The sequence below is a fragment of the Anolis carolinensis genome, unplaced genomic scaffold (genome assembly GCF_035594765.1).
Source record: "Anolis carolinensis isolate JA03-04 unplaced genomic scaffold, rAnoCar3.1.pri scaffold_10, whole genome shotgun sequence".
NCBI lineage: Eukaryota > Metazoa > Chordata > Lepidosauria > Squamata > Dactyloidae > Anolis > Anolis carolinensis.
Genome location: NW_026943821.1, coordinates 19,492,662 through 19,515,587, shown reverse-complemented (window position 1 = coordinate 19,515,587; position 22,926 = coordinate 19,492,662). Strand labels below are relative to the sequence as shown.

At 42.1% G+C, this 22,926-nt stretch overlaps 1 protein-coding gene and 1 long non-coding RNA gene across 2 annotated transcripts; one reads left to right on the top strand and one right to left on the bottom strand.

Moving 5' to 3' along the window:
* Positions 1-343: 343 nt before the first annotated feature.
* Positions 344-15,269, bottom strand: nt5c1a (5'-nucleotidase, cytosolic IA). The gene is made up of 6 exons (XM_003227386.4): positions 14,756-15,269; positions 9,176-9,343; positions 7,605-7,734; positions 6,441-6,563; positions 4,524-4,708; positions 344-2,123 (listed from the first exon to the last, which is right to left on the bottom strand). The coding sequence occupies exons 1-6, from the start codon at positions 14,906-14,908 to the stop codon at positions 1,758-1,760; spliced, it is 1,125 nt and encodes a 374-aa protein (XP_003227434.2). The 5' UTR covers positions 14,909-15,269; the 3' UTR covers positions 344-1,757.
* Positions 15,270-16,375: 1,106 nt separating this feature from the next.
* Positions 16,376-21,408, top strand: LOC134293844 (uncharacterized). The gene is made up of 2 exons (XR_010000809.1): positions 16,376-17,478; positions 21,183-21,408. It is a non-coding gene; the product is annotated as an uncharacterized LOC134293844 (long non-coding RNA).
* The last annotated feature ends 1,518 nt before the right edge of the window (positions 21,409-22,926 follow it).

Genomic DNA, 22,926 nt, shown 5'->3' with positions numbered 1-22,926 from the left:
TCATCATCATCATCATCTGGAGGAGCAGAGTTTGAAAAACTCTGACTTAGTGAATCTGATCAAGGGGTTCTTCCAGAATTTGAAGATGTTGTTCAAGGTGATGAAGCTTCCCCATCCCCAAATACATTCAGTAACTTAGATTTAAGGTCTGGAATAAAATTTTGAGGAAATTCACTAGATTTCTGATACACAATCCCGCTTTCTCCTTTTGGATCAAGTCCATGCCTTGCTCCCTGTCACTCTTCAAGATTCTATTCCTTATGTGTAAGGATACATCAGCTTGTTCCTAATATCCCATTCTCAAACCATACTTTAGCATCCTGAAAACAGAAGAGACTGGCAACACAGAGGGAGAGAGTTTATTGTAGAGAAAACATCCATAAAGGTGACAGATGGCCATTAAAATGCTGTTTTGTTCATAAGCAAACACAAGTGGCGAAAGGCTGGAATAAAAAGGTTTCAGTTTGTATATCAATTGCATGTATCATCTGTTTGTTTCATACATGTCTGTGGAAGTTATCTAAACCATTCAGCAACCTTTCGAAGTAGATTCGGCAGGGACAGAAGAAACGTTCAGTATGGATTTGAACCTAAATCAGATCCAACACTGATTAAAGGATTTCCCCCAAAATTGCCATGCATGCTTATGCTTTTCTCCACCACCTTCTTCCCTTTTTGAGAAAGAAAGGATGACCTGTTTCCTACAGTCTGTTAGTTAAAACTCTATGTGTGCCTGACCTCAAATGTAATCCTAAACACTCTTACTGGATTCCTCCCTCCCCGTTCTGCTTTGGAATCACTTACAGGCAAAGCTGGTGTATATTCTTGTTAATATTTATGCTATATTTTGGTGCATAGTTTAAACCAGGGAAGGGATGGAATCTGGATTCAGAACCTGATTCCAAGAAACATTCTGAAAGAGGTAATTCTAAGGAAATGTCTCCTCGTTTGCATATTTATGACTTGTGAGAGCCATAAAAAATAAGTAGGGATTTTTGTATGTTCTCAGCCAAACGTTTTGACCCTTCTCTGCCCTTCTCCTTCTAAGAATTCCCACTTTGGAATGGGGCCAAATCTGAGCCGTGCGCTTGCAATGCAAACCCAGTGATCCAGAAGAAGCAGAGTCTGACATTTTCTTCTAATGCTTCTAGGCTTTGGCTGGAGTTCTCCTCCTCCTTTTTGGTCATCTTGGGGTGCACGACACCCCTTTCTTGGGCTTGTTTTCTGAAACATTCAATTCCTGGCTTGGTTGCATGTTTTGTTTGACCTTACCTGAGAAAAGGCCCCTTTCCGCCCCAAAGCTCCAGAGTAAAGATGCTCACAAGGCTTTACGTTTGCGCCATTCACGGCAAGCTCTGTGTGATGCCACTTGGAAGCATGAAACGCACATATCTCCACATACTGCAAGTCAAGTGAAACATGTCGCAGATATTCAGGAGCAAAGAAATCAGGTGAGCATTAGCCCACTAAAGCGCAATGTGTGGATGGTAACGCCTGAAACAAAGGGATAATGGCACGGCAAGAGGCTGGAGGTGAGTCTGATGGAGATGTGGTGGACCAAAAAGCATGACATTGACCCACAGTTGCAAGGAAGGAAAAACATTGCCATAAAGGGCAACCTCAACAACCAGAAGGCCACCTCCTCAAGCCATCTACCTGCCTCCATAGCACCTTAGTTCCAGGTATCACAGGTGATGTTCTGAGCCTTTCACAGACCATGGGGGCCTTCACATCTCCATGGAGGGTCTAACCCAGCCTTACTTGTTGTTCGGGGCCTTAGTCCCCTGAGCCGTGCGCCGGTGTTTCTGGGCCACCCCGTAAGGGACGTGGGCCGCGATGGTGCCCATCTCCTTCGCTCCCTCCACGTGGAACATCTGGTCGTCGAAGAAGATGTGTGGCCGAATCTTCTCCAGCAAGGGGCCCTTGGGGGCTCCTGCGAGAAAGAGGGCTTCATCTGTCTCCAAACCCCAGCTCCGGAGAGTCTTTAGGGCCCGGGCGCCTGAACTGGCAGCACTGCGGGCCGTGACCAAGTAAGTGCGGATGGGGCATTCCAGGCGCAGGCCTTTGGAGTAGAACTTCTTCTGGAGCTTCCCCAGGGATTCCAGGAAACCCTTCAGTGGACCCTGGAAGGAAGGAAGGAAGGAAGGAAGGAAGGAAGGAAGGAAGGAAGGAAGGAAGGAAGCGAAAGTGACCTCAGAGCTTCCTTCTGCAGTTCTGGTTTGCAAACAGGAAGGGGAGGCAATGGTTGGGAGTTATAGGCTTCATTGTCCCCACACTAAGACCTTGGAAGACCATATTCCCTTGGGGAAATATCAATTGTTCAACCTCCAATCCCACCAGTGAACATGTGGCATTTCCATTCAAACTTTTGTGTCCTTTGAACCATTTTGGAACTTGTAGAAGAAGTGATTTGGAATCTTATAGACTGACTAGCTGTGCCCGGCCACGCGTTGCTGTGGCAAAGTGGTGGTGGTATTGGTTAAAAATTGTTGTGTAATTTTTATTTGACGTTATTTGTATTTTTAAAATTAATTTTATTGTAAGTTATCTTTTTATTTATTATATTTTATTATTGTATTGTATTAATTTTTAGTGTCTTAAATTATTTTTTAGTGTTTTTTTATTTTTTATTGGGTTGCTAGGAGACCAAGTTGGAGGAGCTTAGCCTTCTAACTGGCAGCAATTGGATAAAAACAATTATTCCTTTCTCTCTAATTAGGACTTTATTTTTCTTTTCTTTTTGTTGTATCAACCTAGAGGCGTGGATGATGGGTTGTGTTGTCAAATTTCGAGGTTAGGGGGCCTGTAGTTTTGTTGTTTTGTGGGTCGCTGTGATGCCATCACTCTTTTCTATATATAGATAAAAGACAACAAGGGCCAAGGAGAAAACATTTGCCTTCCTTCAGTCTGCTGATTTTCTCCTGTTCTTGAGGAATTCTAAAATATACCGTATATACTCGAGTATAAGCCGACCCGAATATAAGCCGAGGCACCTAATTTTACCATAAAAAACTGGGATAACTTATTGACTCGAGTATAAGCCGAGGGTGGGAAATGCAGTAGCTATGAGTAAATTTTAAAATAAAAGTGGATACCAATAAAATTTCATTAATCGAGGCATCAGTAGGTTAAATGTTTTGGAAGATTTACCATATTTCAAAGAAAAACAACAAACTAGCTCTATAAGTGAAAAGGTAGGGGCAACAAAAACAATATGGTATCAAAATAACCTAATAATAATAATAATAATAATAATAATAATAATAATAATAATAATAATAAAAACTTCATTTGGATCCCACCCTATCTCCCTATGGGGACTCAGGCCAGCTTCCAACATAGTATCAGGCAAACATTCAATGCTTATATAAACAATGCAGAGCTAGATATAGATCTATAATTATAGATACTAATTTCACATACGCATTTCCCCCTGAAATGTTTGCAAATCCCCTCTGTGTGTGTGTGTGTGTGCATTTCTCCTACAATATTTGTAAGCCCTATATATATACACACATATTCATATCTATCTAGACATGTCTATATATATCTGTGTGTTCATTCCCCCCTGTAATATTTCCAAGCCCTATATATAGATAGGTAAGAATATATTCATATTTATCCAGACATCTCTCTTTATACAGATATTTGCAGAGACTTGCAAACATATGAGGGTAAATTCATATATAAAAATAATGTATATGTATGACTACAGATACACTGGTACATGGATCTATATGCATAAAGGATTTGCAAAGACCTACAAACATATGAGGGGAAATTCATATAGAAAATTAATGCATATAGATAGATACACATATAAATTTTATCAATATTTGTATGTATGTATTTTTATCCTTTACAATTTTATCTTGTAAATCGCCTAGAGCATCTTGGATGGAGGGCGATTAATAAGTAATTAAATGATGATGATGATGATGATGATAAAGGTACATAGAGATGGCAAAAGCTTGCAAGGGGTTAATGCCTATATATCTGTAGGAGAGTTTAACAGATATTTCAGGGGAAAATGCTTTCATAAGATTAATGAATATATATTTTTCTTCTTCCTGACTTGCAAGGTTGTCTCTCTTTTCAAAACATTCCCTTGATTAAGAGCGAGGGAGGCTTTGCAAAAGAAAACACACTGATAAGGGAGGAGATGAGAGAAATAGATCACATTTTGCAAGCAATAGCCTGCAGGCTGCATTGCCGGCCTTGACTTTGACCCGATTATAAGCCGGGGGAGGCTTTTTCAGCTCATAAATAAGGGCTGAAAAACTCAGCTTATCTTCAAGTATATACGGTAATTGCCATTTGCTTCTGAAATTACATCTGCCACTTCTTTTAATGCTCTTGGATGTAGTTCATCTGGTCTTGGATTTATAGCCAGATATTCCCGTGCTGCTTCTTTACCTATTCTGTGCTGCATTTCCCCTATTGCCTCAATGCCCTCCATTATCCCAAGGACCTCCCAACATCCCACCCCTCAAAGATGCCTTTCCAGATATTATCCACCATACCTGAGCCAGTGGCTTGTTCTCATAGGTCTGCTCGTGTTCGAAGAACTTGTCAAGCCCATGAGCCTTCACAATCTGCTCTGATTCATCTGAGAAGAGGACAGCATCCCCGTCAAAGGCAACACGCAGCTGGTCGTCAGAGACCTGCACATCCCGGTTGGGACTGAATATTGTGGCTGCAGCAATGCCTTGGAAATGGAGGGAGAAACGGGGGTCAAGAGGCATCTCACCAAGGTCTTGGACATCTCTGAACCCCTCATGATATGACCCATATTCCTAATGGCATCTTATCCATGTCAGGGTTCCCTTAGGGAAACAATTGGGATATTTTTGTCCAATATACTGTATGGCATCGATGTGTGTGTCAAGGGACACCTAGATGTCCACATGGATGCAAACGCACATCTGTTATCTTGAGTTTACAACTTATAATGCACACTTTAGCTTATCTATTACTGTAACCTCACTGGTTTTAATTCTATGTTTTATTAAGCATGTTTTTATTTCATAGGTTAATGTTTAGATTTTATAATTGGTGCATGTTTTTCTCTATTGATGTATTGTATACTGTTATTGTTTTTATTTGATATTTCTGTGAGCCGCCCCGAGTCCCCTTCGGGGGAGATGGAGGCGGGATATAAATATTATTATTATTATTATTATTATTATTATTATTATTATTATTATTATTATTATTATTATTATTTTATGTCACAGCAAACAAGATAGATATGCTGGATTTCGTATCACAAAATCACAAGTCGAACACTTCCCAAGTGTCTAGGACTGTGTGATGTATTTTCGGATGATGCGGATTATTATTATTATTACAGTAGAGTCTCACTTATCCAACATAAATGGGCTGGCAGAATGTTGGATAAGCGAATATGTTGGATAATAAGGAGGGATTAAGGAAAAGGCTATTAAACATCAAGTTAGATTATGACTTTACATGTTAGACAACAAATTTGACAGAAAAGGTAGTTCAATACGCAGTAATGCTATGTAGTAATGACTGTATTTACGAATTTAGCACCAAAATATCACGATGTATTGAAAACATCGACTACAAAAATGTGTTGGATAATCCAGAACGTTGGATAAGTGAATGTTGGATAAGTGAGACTCTACTGTATTATTATTTAGGCACACAGTGTAACAAAATTTGAAAATTTTCCAGTTTCTGGTTGGAAAGTGATATTTCCTGTTTAACTGTGCAGTCGTTACTTTGTTCTACTCCAGAAACTTTGTTTTTGTGGCTGCCACAAATAATGTGGAATTTCTTGAGTCTTAATAAGGTAGGCATTGAAAAATTATAGCAAAATGTGTGGCAGGAGGTCCCTTCTAGAACAACAAAGTTTTTGCAGCTTAATAAAGTAGGAGGATATTGGACGAATGGATTTTAAGCATATGTTTTATGTTTTATATTTTATACAGTATTTAACTGGTTGTAATACATTTTTATATGTTGTTGTTTTAATGATGTGTCGGCATCGAATTGTTGCCAATTGTACGCCGCCCTGAGTCCCTTCGGGTGAGAAGGGCGGGATAGAAATATTGGAAATAAATAAATAAATAAATAAATAAACCTTTTCCATGTTTTTTTGATAGAACCAATTAGGAAATGGCATTTATAACCCAGGGGGCAAGAATTGTGTTACATAGTGTTATGCATCAGTTTGCATATTTGGGTACATCTTCAGTTACTCCAAGTTGCCAGTGAACACAAAGGTTGTATAACACACTTTATGCGTCGCTCCATACTGCTTCAGTTTACGCTGTTACTGTTGATGCTTTCCCACTGGCATATCTAGTGCACATATCATTTCCAGACTATTTTCCAAGCTTATTTTTCCTTCCAGAATTCATGCCCCACATTCTGTTCTTCAAAGATCACCTACCAGGTGGGTTCTTGCTCACCTTCTTCGATGGCGTCTGTCACTTTCTCACAGTCGGAGGAGAGGTACAGGTTGGTGTGGTAGGCTTTCAGGTAGTCAATGGGGCTGTTCCCACCTGTCATGCAAAACCTCTCAATAAATAGATCTGTAAGAGAGAAGAAGGTAAAGAAACATGTGTCCCAAACTAGCCTCAGCACATGGAGTGGCCCCAATGACTTGCAGGGAGCTATCCAAGGTGGCAAAACTATCCAAGCCTGGCTGCTTCAAGCCTGTAAATAAAGAACAACACTCAGAGGACAGGGGAATTCCAGACATGAAATAATCAGAGCCTGCTAATACCTGCCAACAGAGGATACCCCCAGGGAGGAAGCAGCCAGACTTTGAAGCTGCAAGGCCCTTTAATGGAATTTCCTCCCCAGGGAGATTAGGTTAGCTCCGACCCTCATTGTCTTCCGGAAGCAATTAAAAACATGGTTGTTCCATTGTGCTTTTGAGTAGACAAGTCCGTTATAACCTAGCCCATATCGACATTGAAACTTGCCCTGTAATTTTATAGTTTAAATTTTCATTCAGATTTATCTTCCCTGCTTGTTATGTCTATTTGATGTATGTTCTATTCTGTAATGGACACTCCCTTCATCAGTTGACTGTCGGCCAGATTGTTGTCCTATATTGGACCTTGGATGATTGTTTAATATTTTAATTATGTCTATTTTAAATCATGACTTGTTAATTGTTTTTAAATGCACTCTTTGATGTCTTAACTATAGATTTTATGATATTATATGATTGTATGATATGTGAGCTGCTCCGAGTCCCTGTTGGGGAGATGGAGGCAGCATACAAAAATAAAATTATTATTATTATTATTATTAATGCTAATCAAGGTGGCCAATTGCACCATTCACACTTGCCTCAAACAGACAAGAGTTCTTTCTCCCACCCTGCACTTTCCACAGAAATATAAACCCCACTTGCCTAGTTTCCAGCAGACCCCACAACCTCTGAGTATGCCTGCCACAGATGCAGGCAAAACATCAGGAGAGAATGCTTCTGGAACATTGATGTCTGGACTCACAAAGGTATGGATACTTTGTTCCCACTGGCCATCACTGAATGAAATCAAGAGAGGTTTCTAGATGAGAAGGAACCTTCAAACTTCCGATCCGGAGTCCCGGCTACTCACTGTAGTGGTTGATGCTGTTGATCAGGCGCACTCCCACTTGAGCATGGTGGTTGGTCATCAGGACGATATCGAAGAGCTCCTCGCTGTCCGGATAGAGCTCCCGCAGCTGCTTGTTGACCGCTTCTAGGGCCTAAAGGGTCAGAAAACGGTAGAGTAGTTTGGATTTCTGGGAGTTGAAGGCCAAAACATCCAGGGACCTACAGGTTGAGAACCACTGCTCTAAATCCTCAATGCAGCTTTATGATGTGATGAGAATGGGACTGAGAGAATTTAGTGATTGTTTATTCATACCCACATTTCACATATCCAGCCTTTCCTGGCAGGCATCTGTAGTTAGGTTTTTAAAAGGGCCCGGGCTGTGGCGCAGGCGGGAGAGCAAGCCAGTTGCAATTAACTGCAATGAATCACTCTGACCAGGAGGTCATGAGTTCGAGGCCGCTCGGAGCCTATGTTTGTTTGTCTTTGTTCTATGTTAAAAGGCATTGAATGTTTGCCTATATGTGTAATGTGATCCGCCCTGAGTCCCCTTCGGGGTGAGAAGGGCGGAATATAAATGCTATAAATAAATAAATAAATAAATAAATAAATAAATAAAATGCGGCAGGAGGACCAGAGATGCATCTCCACTGTCAAATTAATGCAGTTTGACCCCACTTTGATTGCCCTGGCTCTATGCAATGAAGTCCTGGGAGTTGTAGCTTTACAAGATCTGCAGCTTCCTCTGTGGAGCCCCCAGTGGTGCAGTGTATTAAAGCGCTGAGCTGCTGAACTTGCAAACTGAAAGGTCGCAGGTTCAAATCTGGGGAGCGGAGTGAGCACTCGCTGTTAGCTCCAGCTTCTGCCAACCTAGTAGTTTGAAAACATACAAATGTGAGTAGATGAATAGGTACCGCTCTGGCAGAAAGGTAATGGCGCTCCATGCAGTTGTGCCAGAGGCCACATGACCTTGGAGGTGTCTATGGACAACACCGGCTCTTCGGCTTAGAAATGGAGATGAGCACCAACCCCCAGAGTCGGACATGACTAGACTTAATGCCAGGGGGAAATCTTTACGCTTACATAATAATAATAATAATAATAATAATAATAATAATAATAATAATAATAATAATAATGTAATAATAATAATAATAATAATGTAATAATAATAAGTGATCCAATACACTTGGACTCATCTTTTTGTGTTGCTAATAATAATAATAATAATAATAATAATAATAATAATAATAATAATAATAATAATACTTAACGTCAGGGGAAACCTTTACGTTTACCTTTACTTCCTCTGCTAAATAAGTGCCTCCCCAAACAAAGGCTCCCATGATTCTATGGCAATGAAAGTGGTGCCAAACAGCATTAATTCCATAGTGCGGATGCATCCCAGATATGGGTCACATACACTATATTACACCTCTGCTTATTGGCAAAAGTGATGGAGCAACTCTCTTTTTGCTTTGGCACATGATGGAAACCCCACAAGTTGCACTCCATGGTTTGTAAGAGATCTGCTGCAAACTTTGTTTGATCCCAGAATTGTTTTTTGCGTAGAAAACATCGCAGAAGGTGCAGACCTTGACGAAAGGGAAGGCAGCTCCCGGAAGGAAAGCTTCGTTCTCGTGGTCCAGTTGGTATTTGACATAGGCTTCTACTCCTTGTTCGTTGTAGATCTTCTGCTCTTCCTCCATTCGGAAAAGGGCCCGAGAGGAGACAGCAATGGTGATAGCGTTCTGCGGCTTTGGCTGCAAGAAAGAGAGAGGATTCGGCATGAAAGAGAGGCCCAAAGAGCACCCAGATCCCAAAATCAATGAGTTTTGAAAGTTACTTCTCCTGGTTCCGACAAGGCGAAATATGAAACATAATTGTGCCATCCATCACTTAAGAGGGTTAGCTATTAACTGCTTAGGGGACTCCCCGACCGACAATTACTGAGCCACAAGGGAGCCACAAGTTACTAATTAACATCTTAACAACATAGGAGCAAGTTACTAATTAGCTAAAATATTATTTTAATCATTCTTAAGAGAGTGACGCATGGTTACGGTTATGATTTGGATTTAAAGTGTCGTGGGAAAGTGTTTTCTGTTACCTTCAGGCAGGGCTTTGTCGGTGGTGGCACCAAACACATGACAAAACGCATTTCCATATTCTACTCGTCATTTTGGACTGTTTTAAAGTTCTTTGGGCTGGAATGTATTACTGAAGAGCTCATATATAAAGTTCAGATTAAAACTCGGAGCAAATTAGTTGCTCTGTTTTCACACTCAAATTGGCTTTATGAAACCTATCTGTTTTTGCAGAGCTCTAGGCTGCCTTAAGGGCCCTTGTAGCTTTAAAAACTTAATTCATTTTGCTGTCTCTGGCTAATGAATGAGTCACTCTGTTGGCAGTGATGAAAAATACACAGTAAAACCCACATTGCTGCATGTTCTTCAATGCACATGCTCTATAAAGCTGCTTTCTCTAGCATTTTGGCAATTTTTTTCCAAGTCCTACCTGGCCATTCCTCTGTAGGGTCATCCTGATACTTTTCACTTACCAAAATCCTATGAGAACTAGTGTTAAATAGTAGAATGATTATGGAATATTATTATTATTACATTGGTTTAATTATGCTGTATTTTATTGTATGTTGAAACTGGGCTTGTCCCCATGCAAGCCACCCCTTTGGGGAGATGGGAGCGGGATATTAAAATAAAGTTATTATTATTTTATTATGACACAGCAAACAAGATAGATTTGCTGGATTTCATATCACAAAATCACAAGTCAAACACTTCCCAAGTGTCTAGGACTGTGTGATGTATTTTCGGATGATGCATGGAGATCCCAGTAGGGTGGCCCTTAATAAAAAAGTTATTATTATTATTATTATTATTATTATTATTATTATTATTATTATTATGAAGCTGCTGAGTTAGACCTTTCGTACATCATGGCTTGTACTGAAAATTCAGACTGGCAGCAATTGCTCTCCAGTGCTGAAAGCAGGATGAGATTTAGAGATTTTAGGAGGCTACAAACCAAACATGAGCCAACTGTGTGATGTAGCAGCCAAAAAGGTCAATGCGATTCTGGGTGACAACAGGGTGTCATATCAAGAGAAGTATTGGTGCCTATCTATTCTGCTTTGGACTGACCTCAACTAGACTCCTGCATCCAGGTTTGGGTTCCAATTTTTAAAAAAGATTTGGTTAAGCTTTTTTTTCATGTCAGGGGCGACTTGAGAAACTGCAAGTCGCTTCTGGTGTGAGAGAATTGACCATCTGGAAGGACGCTGCCCAGGGGACACCCAGATGTTTTTGATGTTTTTACCATCCTTGTGGGAGGCTTCTCTCATGTCCTCACATGGAGCTGGAGATGACAGAGGAAGCTCATCTGTGCTTTTTCCGGGTTGGATTCGAATTGGCAACTTTCAGGTCAGCAACCCAACCTTCAAGTCATCCGTCCTGCCAGCACAAGGGTTTAACCCACTGCGCAACCAGGGGCTCCATGGTCAATCTGGAATGTGTCCAAAGCAAGGCAACCATGATGGTCAAAGGTCCAGAAATCAAGTCTTGTAAGCAAACATTGAAGAATCACTGAGGGAGCAGACCTTGTTTCTTTCTGCCCTGGAGATTAGGACTCGGAGCAATGGGTTCAAATTACAGGAAAGGAGATTCCACTTGAACATCAGGAATAACTTCCTGGCCATAAGAAAGCTGTTCAGCAGTGGAACTCTCTGCCTCAGAGTGTAGTGGATACTTTACTTCCTTGGATACTTTTAAACAAAGGCTGGATGGCCATCTGTCAGGGGTACTTTGTGCTTTTCTTGCATGGCAGGGGGCTGGACTAGATGGCCCATGCGGCCTCTTCCAGATCTATAATTCTCAATCTTGTTCTTTCATGAAGGCAAAAGGATAAATATTTGTTTCCTTACAACTTTATTGCATGGGGCTATCATTAAAGCCAAATAAGCCTTCTGTTTCTCTTAGCAATGGCCAAGATTATGTAAGGTCATGAGAAATGCCAATGTAATGTCTGGATCCGAGAGAAAGCAGCCTCTGGGAGGCTGGAAGAAGCAGGATGGTTTGCCGTGGAGGACAGACAACAGGGGAAATCTGGGTCAGGCTCCTTCCTTCTTCCTCCAGTTTGGAGGAGAGGAGAGCTTTGCATGTTTGCAGCGAGACCAAGACCCCATCCAAATTGACAATTGAATGCAGTTCGAAGCTGGCTTCAAACTGCAGCAGCCAGACAACAAATGTGCAAAAAAAGCCCTTAAGTTGCATCCGTGCTCTCACCACTATGCAATCGCCACTGGGACCTCAAACTGGCGCCGGTATTTCCTTTGTAATAACCTGCACTGCAAAATGACTTTCTTCATTTTGATATTGATTGAAGTGGGCAGTGTAGACGGGGCCAAAAGGCAAAACTAGGGTCAGAAAACAATGGGTATAATGCACGCTAAAGATGGGCAACAATGTGCCACTGCTCTGCAAAATTTTAAACATTCATTCAGAGGCACAAACTCCTGTTCTTCTTGGTGAGAGTTTTGCAAATTCCCCAGCAATCAGTGATGGCTGGAGAGATTTATAAAAATGTTTATGCGCTCTGGTTTTTAGTCTGAACCTTAAAGGAACTCTCCTATACAGTAGAGTCTCACTTATCCAAGCTAAATGGGCCAACAGAACCTTGGATAAGGGATTATCTTGGATAATAAGGAGGGATTAAGGAAACGCCTATTAAACATCAAATTAGGTTATGATTTTACAAATTAAGCACCAAAACATCATGTTATACAACAAATTTGTCAGAAAAAGTAGCTCAATATGCAGTAATGTTATGTTGTAATTACTGTATTTACGAATTTAGCACCAAAATATCACGATATATTGAAAACATTGATTACAAAAATGCCTTGGATAATCCTTGGATAAGCGAATCTTGGATAAGTGAGACTCTACTGCATTTGAGAATGGCATTCAGCACCTTGGAGAGCAATCATTCCGCATAAAATCCGAACTGGATTCAATGCCTCCGCTCCCATGGAAAGCACCACGTGGCACCATGGGAACGTAGACCTAGGCCGCATTAAAAAACACATATTGGTTTTCCAAGTGCAAAATCCAAACAACAATGCTAAGAATAATAAATATCAATATAGTAAACTCTGCTGCGTGTAGCTCTGTCCTGCCTTATGGAAAGGCTGGCCTCATCCATCACAGCACCCTGGAATATTAATTTTTAAACTCCCACTGAGTTGCAACGACAAGAGGAATTATAAAAACAGCTGCTGCTAATATTTTGAGACTCTGGTGCAGCCCCTGTGCCCAGGGCTGACAGCTGGGCTCTTTCCAGGTGGCACAGGTCTACAAATGCCAGGTATAACTGGCAAAGGAATCTGTGACAGATGGGAGAAGGAAAGCATGTTGCATTTCTGGAGCTAAACACCCTCCCTCCTGCTCTCCCTGTTTTATCTTGTATTTTTTTCCTTTGCAAGAACAGCATCTTCCAAGAGAAAATACACCCTGGACTCAATGTTGAGACGATGCCAAAGTGTGTGCTTACTCGCTACTATTTGCAGTGAAACAATAGCGCCCTTTGCTTGGAAACCTGTGGGTGCCACTATGCTGGATGCCAATGCAAGCGGTGCATTGGAAAGGTAAGGCCAGTGTTTCAATTGTTGTGAAGGAAGGAAAAAGCGGAAGAAATGGGCTGCGTTGATTTTGCTTTATTTTCTTTGCTGCCAACCCTGCAGTGTTGCCATGAGCCAAATGAAGGCTGGTCCAAAACAACATGGCCACCTCCAAATCCCCAAATCAAGACCTTTCTCTAGTCATGTGTGTTTAATTCTATTATTATTATTATTATTATTATTATTATTATTATTATTATTATTATTATTAGCAACACAACAAGATGAGTCCACAACAGACACTCTGCTGGTTGTTGTATTGGATCACAAATAATAATAATAATAATTATTATTATTATTATTATGTAAGGGTAAAGATTTCCCCCTGGCATTAAGTCTAGTCATGTCCGACTCTGGGGGTTGGTGCTCATCTCCATTTCTAAGCCAAAGAGCCAGCGTTATCCGTAGACACCTCCAAGGTCATGTGGCCATGGGTATGACTGCATGGAGTTCCGTTACCTTCCCGCCTGAGCGGTACCTATTGATCTACTCCCATTTGCATGTTTTCGAACTGCTAGGTTGGCAGAAGCTGGGGCTAACAGCGGGTGCTCACTCCGCTCCCCGGATTTGAACCTGCGACCTTTCGGTCCACAAGTTAAGCAGCTCAGTGCTTTAACATGCTGTGACATTGGGGGCTCTAATATTATTATTATTATTATTATTATTATTATTAATTATTATTATTATTATTGACACAACGACATAGTCTGACACAGCAAACAAGATAGATTTTGTATCACAAATTATTATTATTATTATTATTATTATTATTATTATTATTATTGACACAACGATGTTGTATGACACAGCAAACAAGATAGATATGCTGGATTTCGTTTCACAAAACCACAAGTCGAACACTTCCCAAGTGTCTAGGACTGTGTGATGTATTTTCGGATGATGCGTGCAGATCCCAGCAGGGTGGCCTTTTGCAGTTGGCAGATCGTAATTTTGTCAATGTCTATAGTTTCCAAATGCCAGCTGAGATCTTTTGGCATGGCACCCAGTTATTATTATTATTATTATTATTATTATTATTATTATTATTATTATTATTATTTATACCCCACTTTGTCCCTCCACAAAGAAGACTCAAAGCGGTTGTATTTATATTTGTATGTATAGTTTTGTTGGGTTTTAACTGCATTGCTTTTAAATCTGTGAGCTGGTTCAACCCTTGTGCTGGCAGGACTGCTGACTGAAAGGTTGGCAGTTCGAATCCAGGATGAGCTCCCATCTGTCAGCTCCAACTTTCCATGCGGAGACATGAGAGAAGCCTCTCACAGGATGGTAAAACATCAAGCTTCCGGGCGTCCCTTGGGCAACATCTTTGCAGACGGCCAATTCTCTCACACCAGTCGCTCCTGACACACACAAAAAATCATAATAACATACATTGGCATGCAAACAAATTGTAAACACAGTGACCCCCCTCCCATGACAGCACTATAAGAGGAGCCAGGAAAGGCCTCTCTCTCACCGATTTGGGTTTCTTCTTGGGCGACAGGTTGTCATAGAAGGCCTTGGCCTCTTCCCAGGCCGCCGGCTTGGGCTGCGCTTCTCCCCCGTTGGCTACTTGGCTGCTGGCATCTCGGGGTCTCCCTTCAGGGCCCCCCACTATTGCTGTGTCCATCTCTCTTGCCGGCTGCCCTTCCTGGGAAGGTCAAGTGGGGTCTTCTTTGGCCTGCTGTGTCCCAGCTCTTGTTTGGTTTCCCTGCAAGAGAAGCAGTCGCTTGAGGATGCAGCTCGGGAGCGGATGAGTCAAGCTGCCGCACGACGCCTGTTCCTCTCTCCGTGTGTGAGTGCTCGGTGATGCGCGTGCCAGAGAGGCACCATGGCATGGGCTGGTGTGGCTGTCGCTCAGAGGGAACACTCTTTATAAGGGATCCCAGGAACCACATCCAGAGCATTTAACCTCCTCTGCCCCGGAGAGCTGGCTGCAGCCGGAGAGCGGTCCAGGATGCCAAGGCCGTTTGCAAAGAGATGTGCCAAACTGCCAGGCTTTGTGGCTGCTTCAGGAGCCCTTGTTCTGCTTCAGCAGACGCCTTGTTCCATCTGTTGCATTCCAGCCAAGTTCCTTCCTATTTGTATATATCTTTTAGGAGATTTATCTTGCAGTATTCTTCTCCATAGGAGAGGGAAAATGTTTCACCCTGAAAGGTTTTTGTAAACGTGGCAATAATAATAATAATAATAATAATAATAATAATAATAATAATAATAATAACTTTATTTTTATACCCCGCCCCATCTCCCCGAAGGGACTCGGGGCAGCTTACATGGGGCCTTGCCCGATAAAACAATCAAATATCAAAACACAGCAATAAAACAATTATCCAATAAAAACATCAATTACAGTAAAAACAATAGTTAAAATCAACATAAAACATACAATATTAACACTGGAGACTAATTCATAGAACCCAGGCAAAGTGCAGAATGTGCCGAAATGGGCAGAAATGGGGAAGATAATTTCACAGTAGAAATGGACAAAGTGAAATATAACATTGGCAACACCTCGAGAATGGGGCTATTATAAAATGGACAGATAGATCAGTCTGACAACAAATTAAGTGTCAAAGGCCTTTTGAAAGAGCCAGGTTTTTAAGCTCCTACGGAAGGAGGTTTATAACATTGGTTATTGGGGGGGGGGGAGGCAGGGGGCGGAGAAGCATAGAATAATGGAATTGTGGAATTTGAAGGGACCCTAGAGGTCATCTAGTCCAAGATCTGTTGGGGAGTCAGGGACCTTTCACACAGCCATATAACCCAGAATATCAAGGCAGAGGGAGCCCCTGGTGGTGCAGCGCATTAAAGCACTGAGCTGCTGAACTTGCGGACCGAAAGGTCCCAGGTTCAAATCCGAGGAGCAGAGTGAGCGTCCGTAGACACCTCCAAGGTCACGTAGCCAGCATGACTGCATGGAGTGCCGTTACCTTCCCGCCAGAGCAGTACCTATTGATCTACTCTCATTTGCATTTGTCGAAATGCTAGATTGGCAGAAGCTGGGGCTAACAGCGGGTGCTCATTCCACTCCCAAGATTTGAACCTGGGACCTTTTGGTCCACAAGTTCAGCAGCTCAGTGCTTTAACACACTGTGCCATCAGGGGTCCAGGTTAACATTACCTTAAATATGCTGTGTAATAATAATAATAATAATAATAATAATAATAATAATAATAATAATAACAACTATAACTTTATTTTTATACCCCGCCCCATCTCCCTGAAGGGACTTGGAGCGACTTACACGGGGCCATGCCCAACACAACAATACAATAACAGTAGTAAGACAATAGAACAAAATTGCATCAATAAAACTTCAACATCAATAAAACAGTCATAAAAGTCAGCAAACAATATAAAATGTTAAAAACGGGAGGCTAAAACATGGATCTAGGCCAAAATGCAGAAAACTTCACATAGGAGAGGTAGTTTCAGAGGTAAAATATTCAATAAAGTGCAAAGTAGCAAGTAATAGTGGCCAGGCATCTTATTGTAGAGTGGGCAGATAGATCAAACCTACAATGATCAATCCTCGAAGGCCGTGTAGTCCTGGAAGTTATAGTTTTACAAAGTTTTTCATTGTCTCTCTCATTGTCATTTTAATATATTGGGTTTATGGTTCCCATCCCCTTGATCTGGTCATGTAAGTGTGATTTATTGTTATAATTGTATTATTTTACTTTGTTTAATAATGTGTATTATGTTGTTATGTAATGTTTGTGTTGCTTTTATGACTGTAAACCGCCCTGAGTCCCATCCGGAAGATAGGGCGGTATATAAATAAAGTATTATTATTATTATTATTATTATTATTATTATTATTATTATTATTATTATTATAAAGAGGGCCCAACTATAGCTCCCAGGATCCAAAACTGCATTAATTCCACAGTATGGATGCTCTATAGGTCTATTGGATCCATCCAGGAATAACTCCACTGGACGATTGCGAATCATAATTCTCTGCAAGCGCTCGATAAATAATCCCCGGGGGATATTTGATTATGCAATTCCGTTTATGATATCAAAAGGCGCTTAATTGTCATGGCGGCGGAGGCTCTCATTGTGATAAAAGCACGGCCACATGCTTTCTGTGCCATTAATGCCTCTTTCCCATAGGCTCGCACACGCGGCTGTGCAGACGGCTACCTGAGGGGACCTTTTCCTCTGCAATCCTTGGGAAGGAAGATTGGCAGGTAGGAGGTCAGGGCTCTCTTGTGGGTAGGGCATACATTGCCCCTTGCATTTCAATATGCCTTTGTGTTATTTCAGTGCGCTGCTTCTGCCATGGCTCCTGCGGCGTGGAGGGTGCCATCTGGACGCAGCCCCAATTCCAGCAGAAAAGAGGCATTTCAAGAGATGCTCCCGGCTCCAAACGGGTCTCTTAGCAACCGCCAAGCGGCTAATTGATCCTAAAAGCTGAGCAAAGGGGGCGGAGGGGGCGAAATGAGGCGGAAAAAATATATAAATATAGAACACATTCTGGGCTGATGTGGAATGCTGCCGGATCCGGTGCCTGTCCAGCGTGATGCTGGTTTTATGTTGCTCAAAACCATTCTTTTCTACCCTCAAAACATACATAATAGCTGTGATGTTATTGGCAAACAGGTGTTTGTATCCATCTTGAAATATCAAAGGAATTATAGGGCAACTAGCTTTGCCCGGCCACGCGTTGCTGTGGCTTATGGGAATCATTTGTTGGCCAGGTGGAATAGCAGTGAATAGCCTTCCAGCCTCAAAGCCTGGCTGTTTTCTGGAGTAGCCGGAGTAGCACCCGCAATCAAAGAGCAGCTTTGAAACCTGGCTACTTCCTCAGTAGGGGAATCCTTGTTTGGCCAGCTTGAACTGCACTGAATAGTCTTGCAGCTTAAAGGCCTGACCGCTTTCTACATAGGGCATCCTTGCTAGGCCAGGTTCAATGGGACGGAGTAGCCTTGTGGCTTCAGAGCTTGGGAAATCTTGGTTGGCCAGGTTGAATAGCACTGAAGTGGGCGGAGCTTAGCCTTCTAACTGGCAGCAATTGGATAAAAACAATTATTCCTTTCCCTCTAATTAGGACTTTATTTTTCTTTTCTTTTTGTTGTATGAACGTAGAGGCATGGATGAGGGGTTGTGCTACCAAGTTTAGTGTTTTTGGGATGTGTAGTTTTGTTGTTTTGTCCTAGGCCGAAATTTCATAACCATTTTATATATATACTAGCTGTACCCGGCCACGCGTTGCTGTGGCAAAGTCTGGTGGTATGGGAAATAAAGTATTGAGGAATTGGTGGTAGTTAAGGTAAAGGGTAAAGGTTTACCCCTGACATCAAGTTAGACAAGGTAGACTCCTGCAGAGGAGAGAGGATCCCTCTTGTCCTTCGCTGACCGTAGCATTTGTTGGATTTTCTTCGTGGGTCTGTAGATAGTTTGTAGGTTGTGCTTCTTCATCAGCTTCCCTATGCGGTCAGTGGTTCCCTTGATGTATGGTAAGAACACCTTTCCTCTGGGTGGATCTTTGTCTTGACTCTCATGGCTTGTTCTTGGCCTTGCAGCTCTTCTGATGTCTGTGGTGGAGTCTCCATTGGCCTGTAGAGCCCAGTTTAGGTGGTTGAGTTCACCTTGGAGGAGGTGAGGTTCGCAGATTCTTTGTGCACGGTCTGTCAGGGCTTTGATTGTGCTCCTTTTTTGACTTGGGTGATGGTTGGAGTTTTTATGAAGGTATCTATCTGTGTGTGTAGGTTTTCTGTAAACTGTGTGGCCCAATTGTTGATTGGGTTTGCGGATGACCAGAACATCTAGAAATGGCAGTTTTCCTTCCTTTTCTTTTTCCATGGTGAATTGGATGTTTGGGTGGATGCTGTTAAGATGGTCCAGGAACTTGCTGAGTTCTTCCTCTCCATGGCTCCAAATTGTGAAGGTGTCATCTACGTATCTGAACCAAACAGTTGGCTTTTTTGGTGCTGTTTCTAGGGCCTGTTTTTCAAAGTATTCCATATAGAAATTTGCTACTACTGGGCTGAGAGGGCTCCCCATGGCCACTCCATCCTTCTGTTCATAGAATCCAGTGTCCCACTGAAAGTAGCTAGTGGTGAGGCAATGGTGAAACAGGGCTGTGATGTCTTCTGGGAAGTTTTGTTTGATTAGTGTGAGGGTGTCAGCTACTGGGACTTTGGTAAAAAGGGACACCACATCAAAGCTGATCAGGATGTCCTTGGTGCTTAGATTGAGGTTGCTGATCTTTTCTATAAAGTGTGTAGAGTCCTTGATATAATGTGCAGTGAGCCCAATGTGAGTTTGTAGCTGTGTAGCCAGAAATTTTGCCAGGTTGTAAGTCAGCGATCCAATGGCACTTACAATGGGTCTGAGTGGGATGGAGTCCTTGTGGATTTTGGGGAGTCTACCGGATACCATGCAGCTGTGGACAAGTCTACATAGGGACCACCAAACGCAGCGCCCAAACAAGAGTCAAAGAACATGAAAGGCACTGCAGACTAATTCAACCAGAGAAATCAGCCATAGCAGAGCATTTGATGAACCAGCCTGGACACAGAATACTATTTGAGAACACAAAAATGCTGGACCATTCTAACAACTATCATGTCAGACTACACAGAGAAGCCATTGAAATCCACAAGCATGTGGACAACTTCAATAGAAAGGAAGAAACCATGAAAATGAACAAAATCTGGCTACCAGTATTACAAAACTCCAAAATCAAAACAGTAGATGGGAACCAACACAATAAGGACTTGACTAAACAAAGGATGCCCCCAGGCAAGGGACAAAACATTTCCAATGCCAATTAGGGTGATTAACTGAAACATTAATGCTGGCTCCCAGTGACAAAGAACTCTTGCCACACCTTGGACTATACACAGATATATATTCTTTCCTTTCCTTACTTAATTTGTCCATACCTCACAACCTCTGAGGATGCCTGCCATAGATGTGGGCGAAACGTCAGGAGAGAATACTTCTGGAACATGGCCACACAGCCCGAAAGACATACAACAATCCAACCATAGAGTTGCTCTAGGCTGCATCTACATTGTGGAATGAATGCAGATTGATACCACTTGAACTTCCAAGGCTCAATGCTTGGGAGTTGGGAGTTGTAGTTTGGTCAGTTACCAGTCCTCTTTGGTAGAGAAGCCTGACAACGTTGCAAAATTACGGCTCCTGGGATTCAATAGCCTTGAGCCATGGCTGTTAAAGTGGGGCCAAGCTGGATGTAGATACAGTAGAGTCTTACTTATCCAACATTCACTTATCCAACTATGAGGAATGGGTTTCCTGCATCTGCTACGTATTGGCCCCATGAAAGTTGCCCCAAGTCCCTTCAGGGAGATGGAGGTGGGGTATAAAAATAAAATAATATTAATAATAATAATAATAATAATAATGGGACTTCCGAATCCAGACTGACAAAGTTCTGGAACACAACACACCAGACATCACAGTTGTGGAAAGGAAAAAGGTTTGGATCATTGATGTTGCCATCCCAGGTGACAGTCGACGAAAAACAACAGGAAAAACTCAGCCACTATCAGGACCTCAAGATTGAACTTCAAAGACTCTGGCACAGGTGGTCCCGGTGGTCCCGGCGGTGATCGGCACATTGGGTGCAGTTCCAAAACATCTCAGCCAGCATTTGGAAACAATAGACATTGACAAAATCACGATCTGCCAACTGCAAAAGGCCACCCTACTGGGATCTGCACACATCATCCGAAAATACATCACACAGTCCTAGACACTTGTGATTTTGTGATACGAAATCCAGCATGTCTATCTTGTTTGCTGTGTCATAATAATAATAATAATAATAATAATAATGATAATAATAATAATTGACCCTACAACTGCTCTGATTTGGCTGTGACACTCCCAATGAATCCTGCACATTTCTTTCTCCTTCCAGCCTTGATCTTGCAATTGGTCCAAAATCAACTTCAAAGTGCAAAATAGTTTGGACTCCATTCATTGCATTGCTGGACATGCCTAACACGGAGGTTGCTGTGACATTGCAGAAGGAAGAGCTTTGCATTCTAGTGACTAAATGTGCTATTTTCCAACAAGAAACACAGTTGAACCATGTACTTGTACCACCAGCTGTGCATCCCTCCATTAAAAACCTTAAAGCTGGATTTTCTGTAGTTTTCTATTGCCCTCTAGTGGCCTTCAGAGCCATAGTGTTCCCATGAATTGTTGCCCAAATCCTGGGTAAAGGTTTTCCCCTGACGTTAAGACTCTGGGGGTTGGTGCTCATCTCCATTTCTAAGCCGAAGAGCCGGCATTGACCATAGACACCTCCAAGGTCATGTGGCCATAGGCATGACTGAATGGAGCACATTTCCTTCCCGCCGGAGTGGTACCTATTGATCTATTCACATTTGCATGTTTTCGAACTGCTAGGTTGGCAGAAGCTGGAGCTAACAGCGGGCGCTCACTCCGCTCTCGGGATTTGAACCTGGGACCTTTCAGCCTGCAAGTTCAGCAGCTCAGTGCTTTAACACACTTCACCAAATCCTAGCTCTCCAGAAATCTCTTGCTTGGACTGAAGCTCCCATCCCATATTGACTATTCGTGCCAAGATTGACCCAGATTCATCATTGTTTGAGTCCACAGTGTTCTCTGGATGTAGGTGAACTACAACTCCAAAACCCAAGGTCAATGCCCACCAAACCCTTCCAGTATTTTCTGTTAGTCATGGGAATTCTGTGTGCCAAGGTTTGGTTCAATTCCATCATTGGTGGAGTTCAGAATGCTCTTTGATTGTAGGTGAACTATAAATCCCAGCAACTACAGCTCCCAAATGGAAAAAAAAATCAATCCAACCCCACTAGTATTCAAATTTGGGCATATCAGGCATTTGTGCCAAATTTGGTCCAGTGAATGAAAATAGGTAAAAGGTATGCCTTGACGTTAAGTCCAGTCATGTCTGGGGGTTGGTACTCATCTCCATTTCTAAGCCAAAGAGCCGGCATTGTCCGTAGACACCTCCAAGGTCATGTGGCCCGCATGACTGCATGGAGTGCTGTTACCTTCCTGCCAGAGCAGTACCTATTGATCTACTCACATTTGCATGTTTTCGAACTGCTGAGTTGGCAGGAGCTGGAGTAAACAGCGGATGCTCAAGCCGCTCCCGGGATTTGAACCTGGGAGCTTTCGGTCTGCAAGTTCAGCAGCTCAGCGCTTTAACGCACTTCGCCACCGGGGCTCGAATGGAAATATAACCTGCATATAAAATATTTACAGTAGAGTCTCACTTATCCAAGCTAAACGGGCCGGCAGAAGCTTGGATAAGCAAATATCTTGGATAATAAGGAGGGGTTAAGGAGAAGCCTATTAAACATCAAATTAGGTTATGATTTTACAAATTGAGCACCAAAACTTCATGTTATACAACAAATTTGACACAAAAAGTAGTTCAATACGCAGTAATGTTATGTTGTAATTACTGTATTTACGAATTTAGTGCCAAAATATCACGATATACTGAAAACATTGACTACAAAAATGGCTTGGATTATCCAGAGGCTTGGATAAGCGAGGCTTGGATAAGTGAGACTCTACTGTACATTACGATTTATAACAGTAGCAAAATTATGAAGTACAGTAGAGTCTCACTTATCCAACACTCGCTTATCCAGCGTTCTGGATTA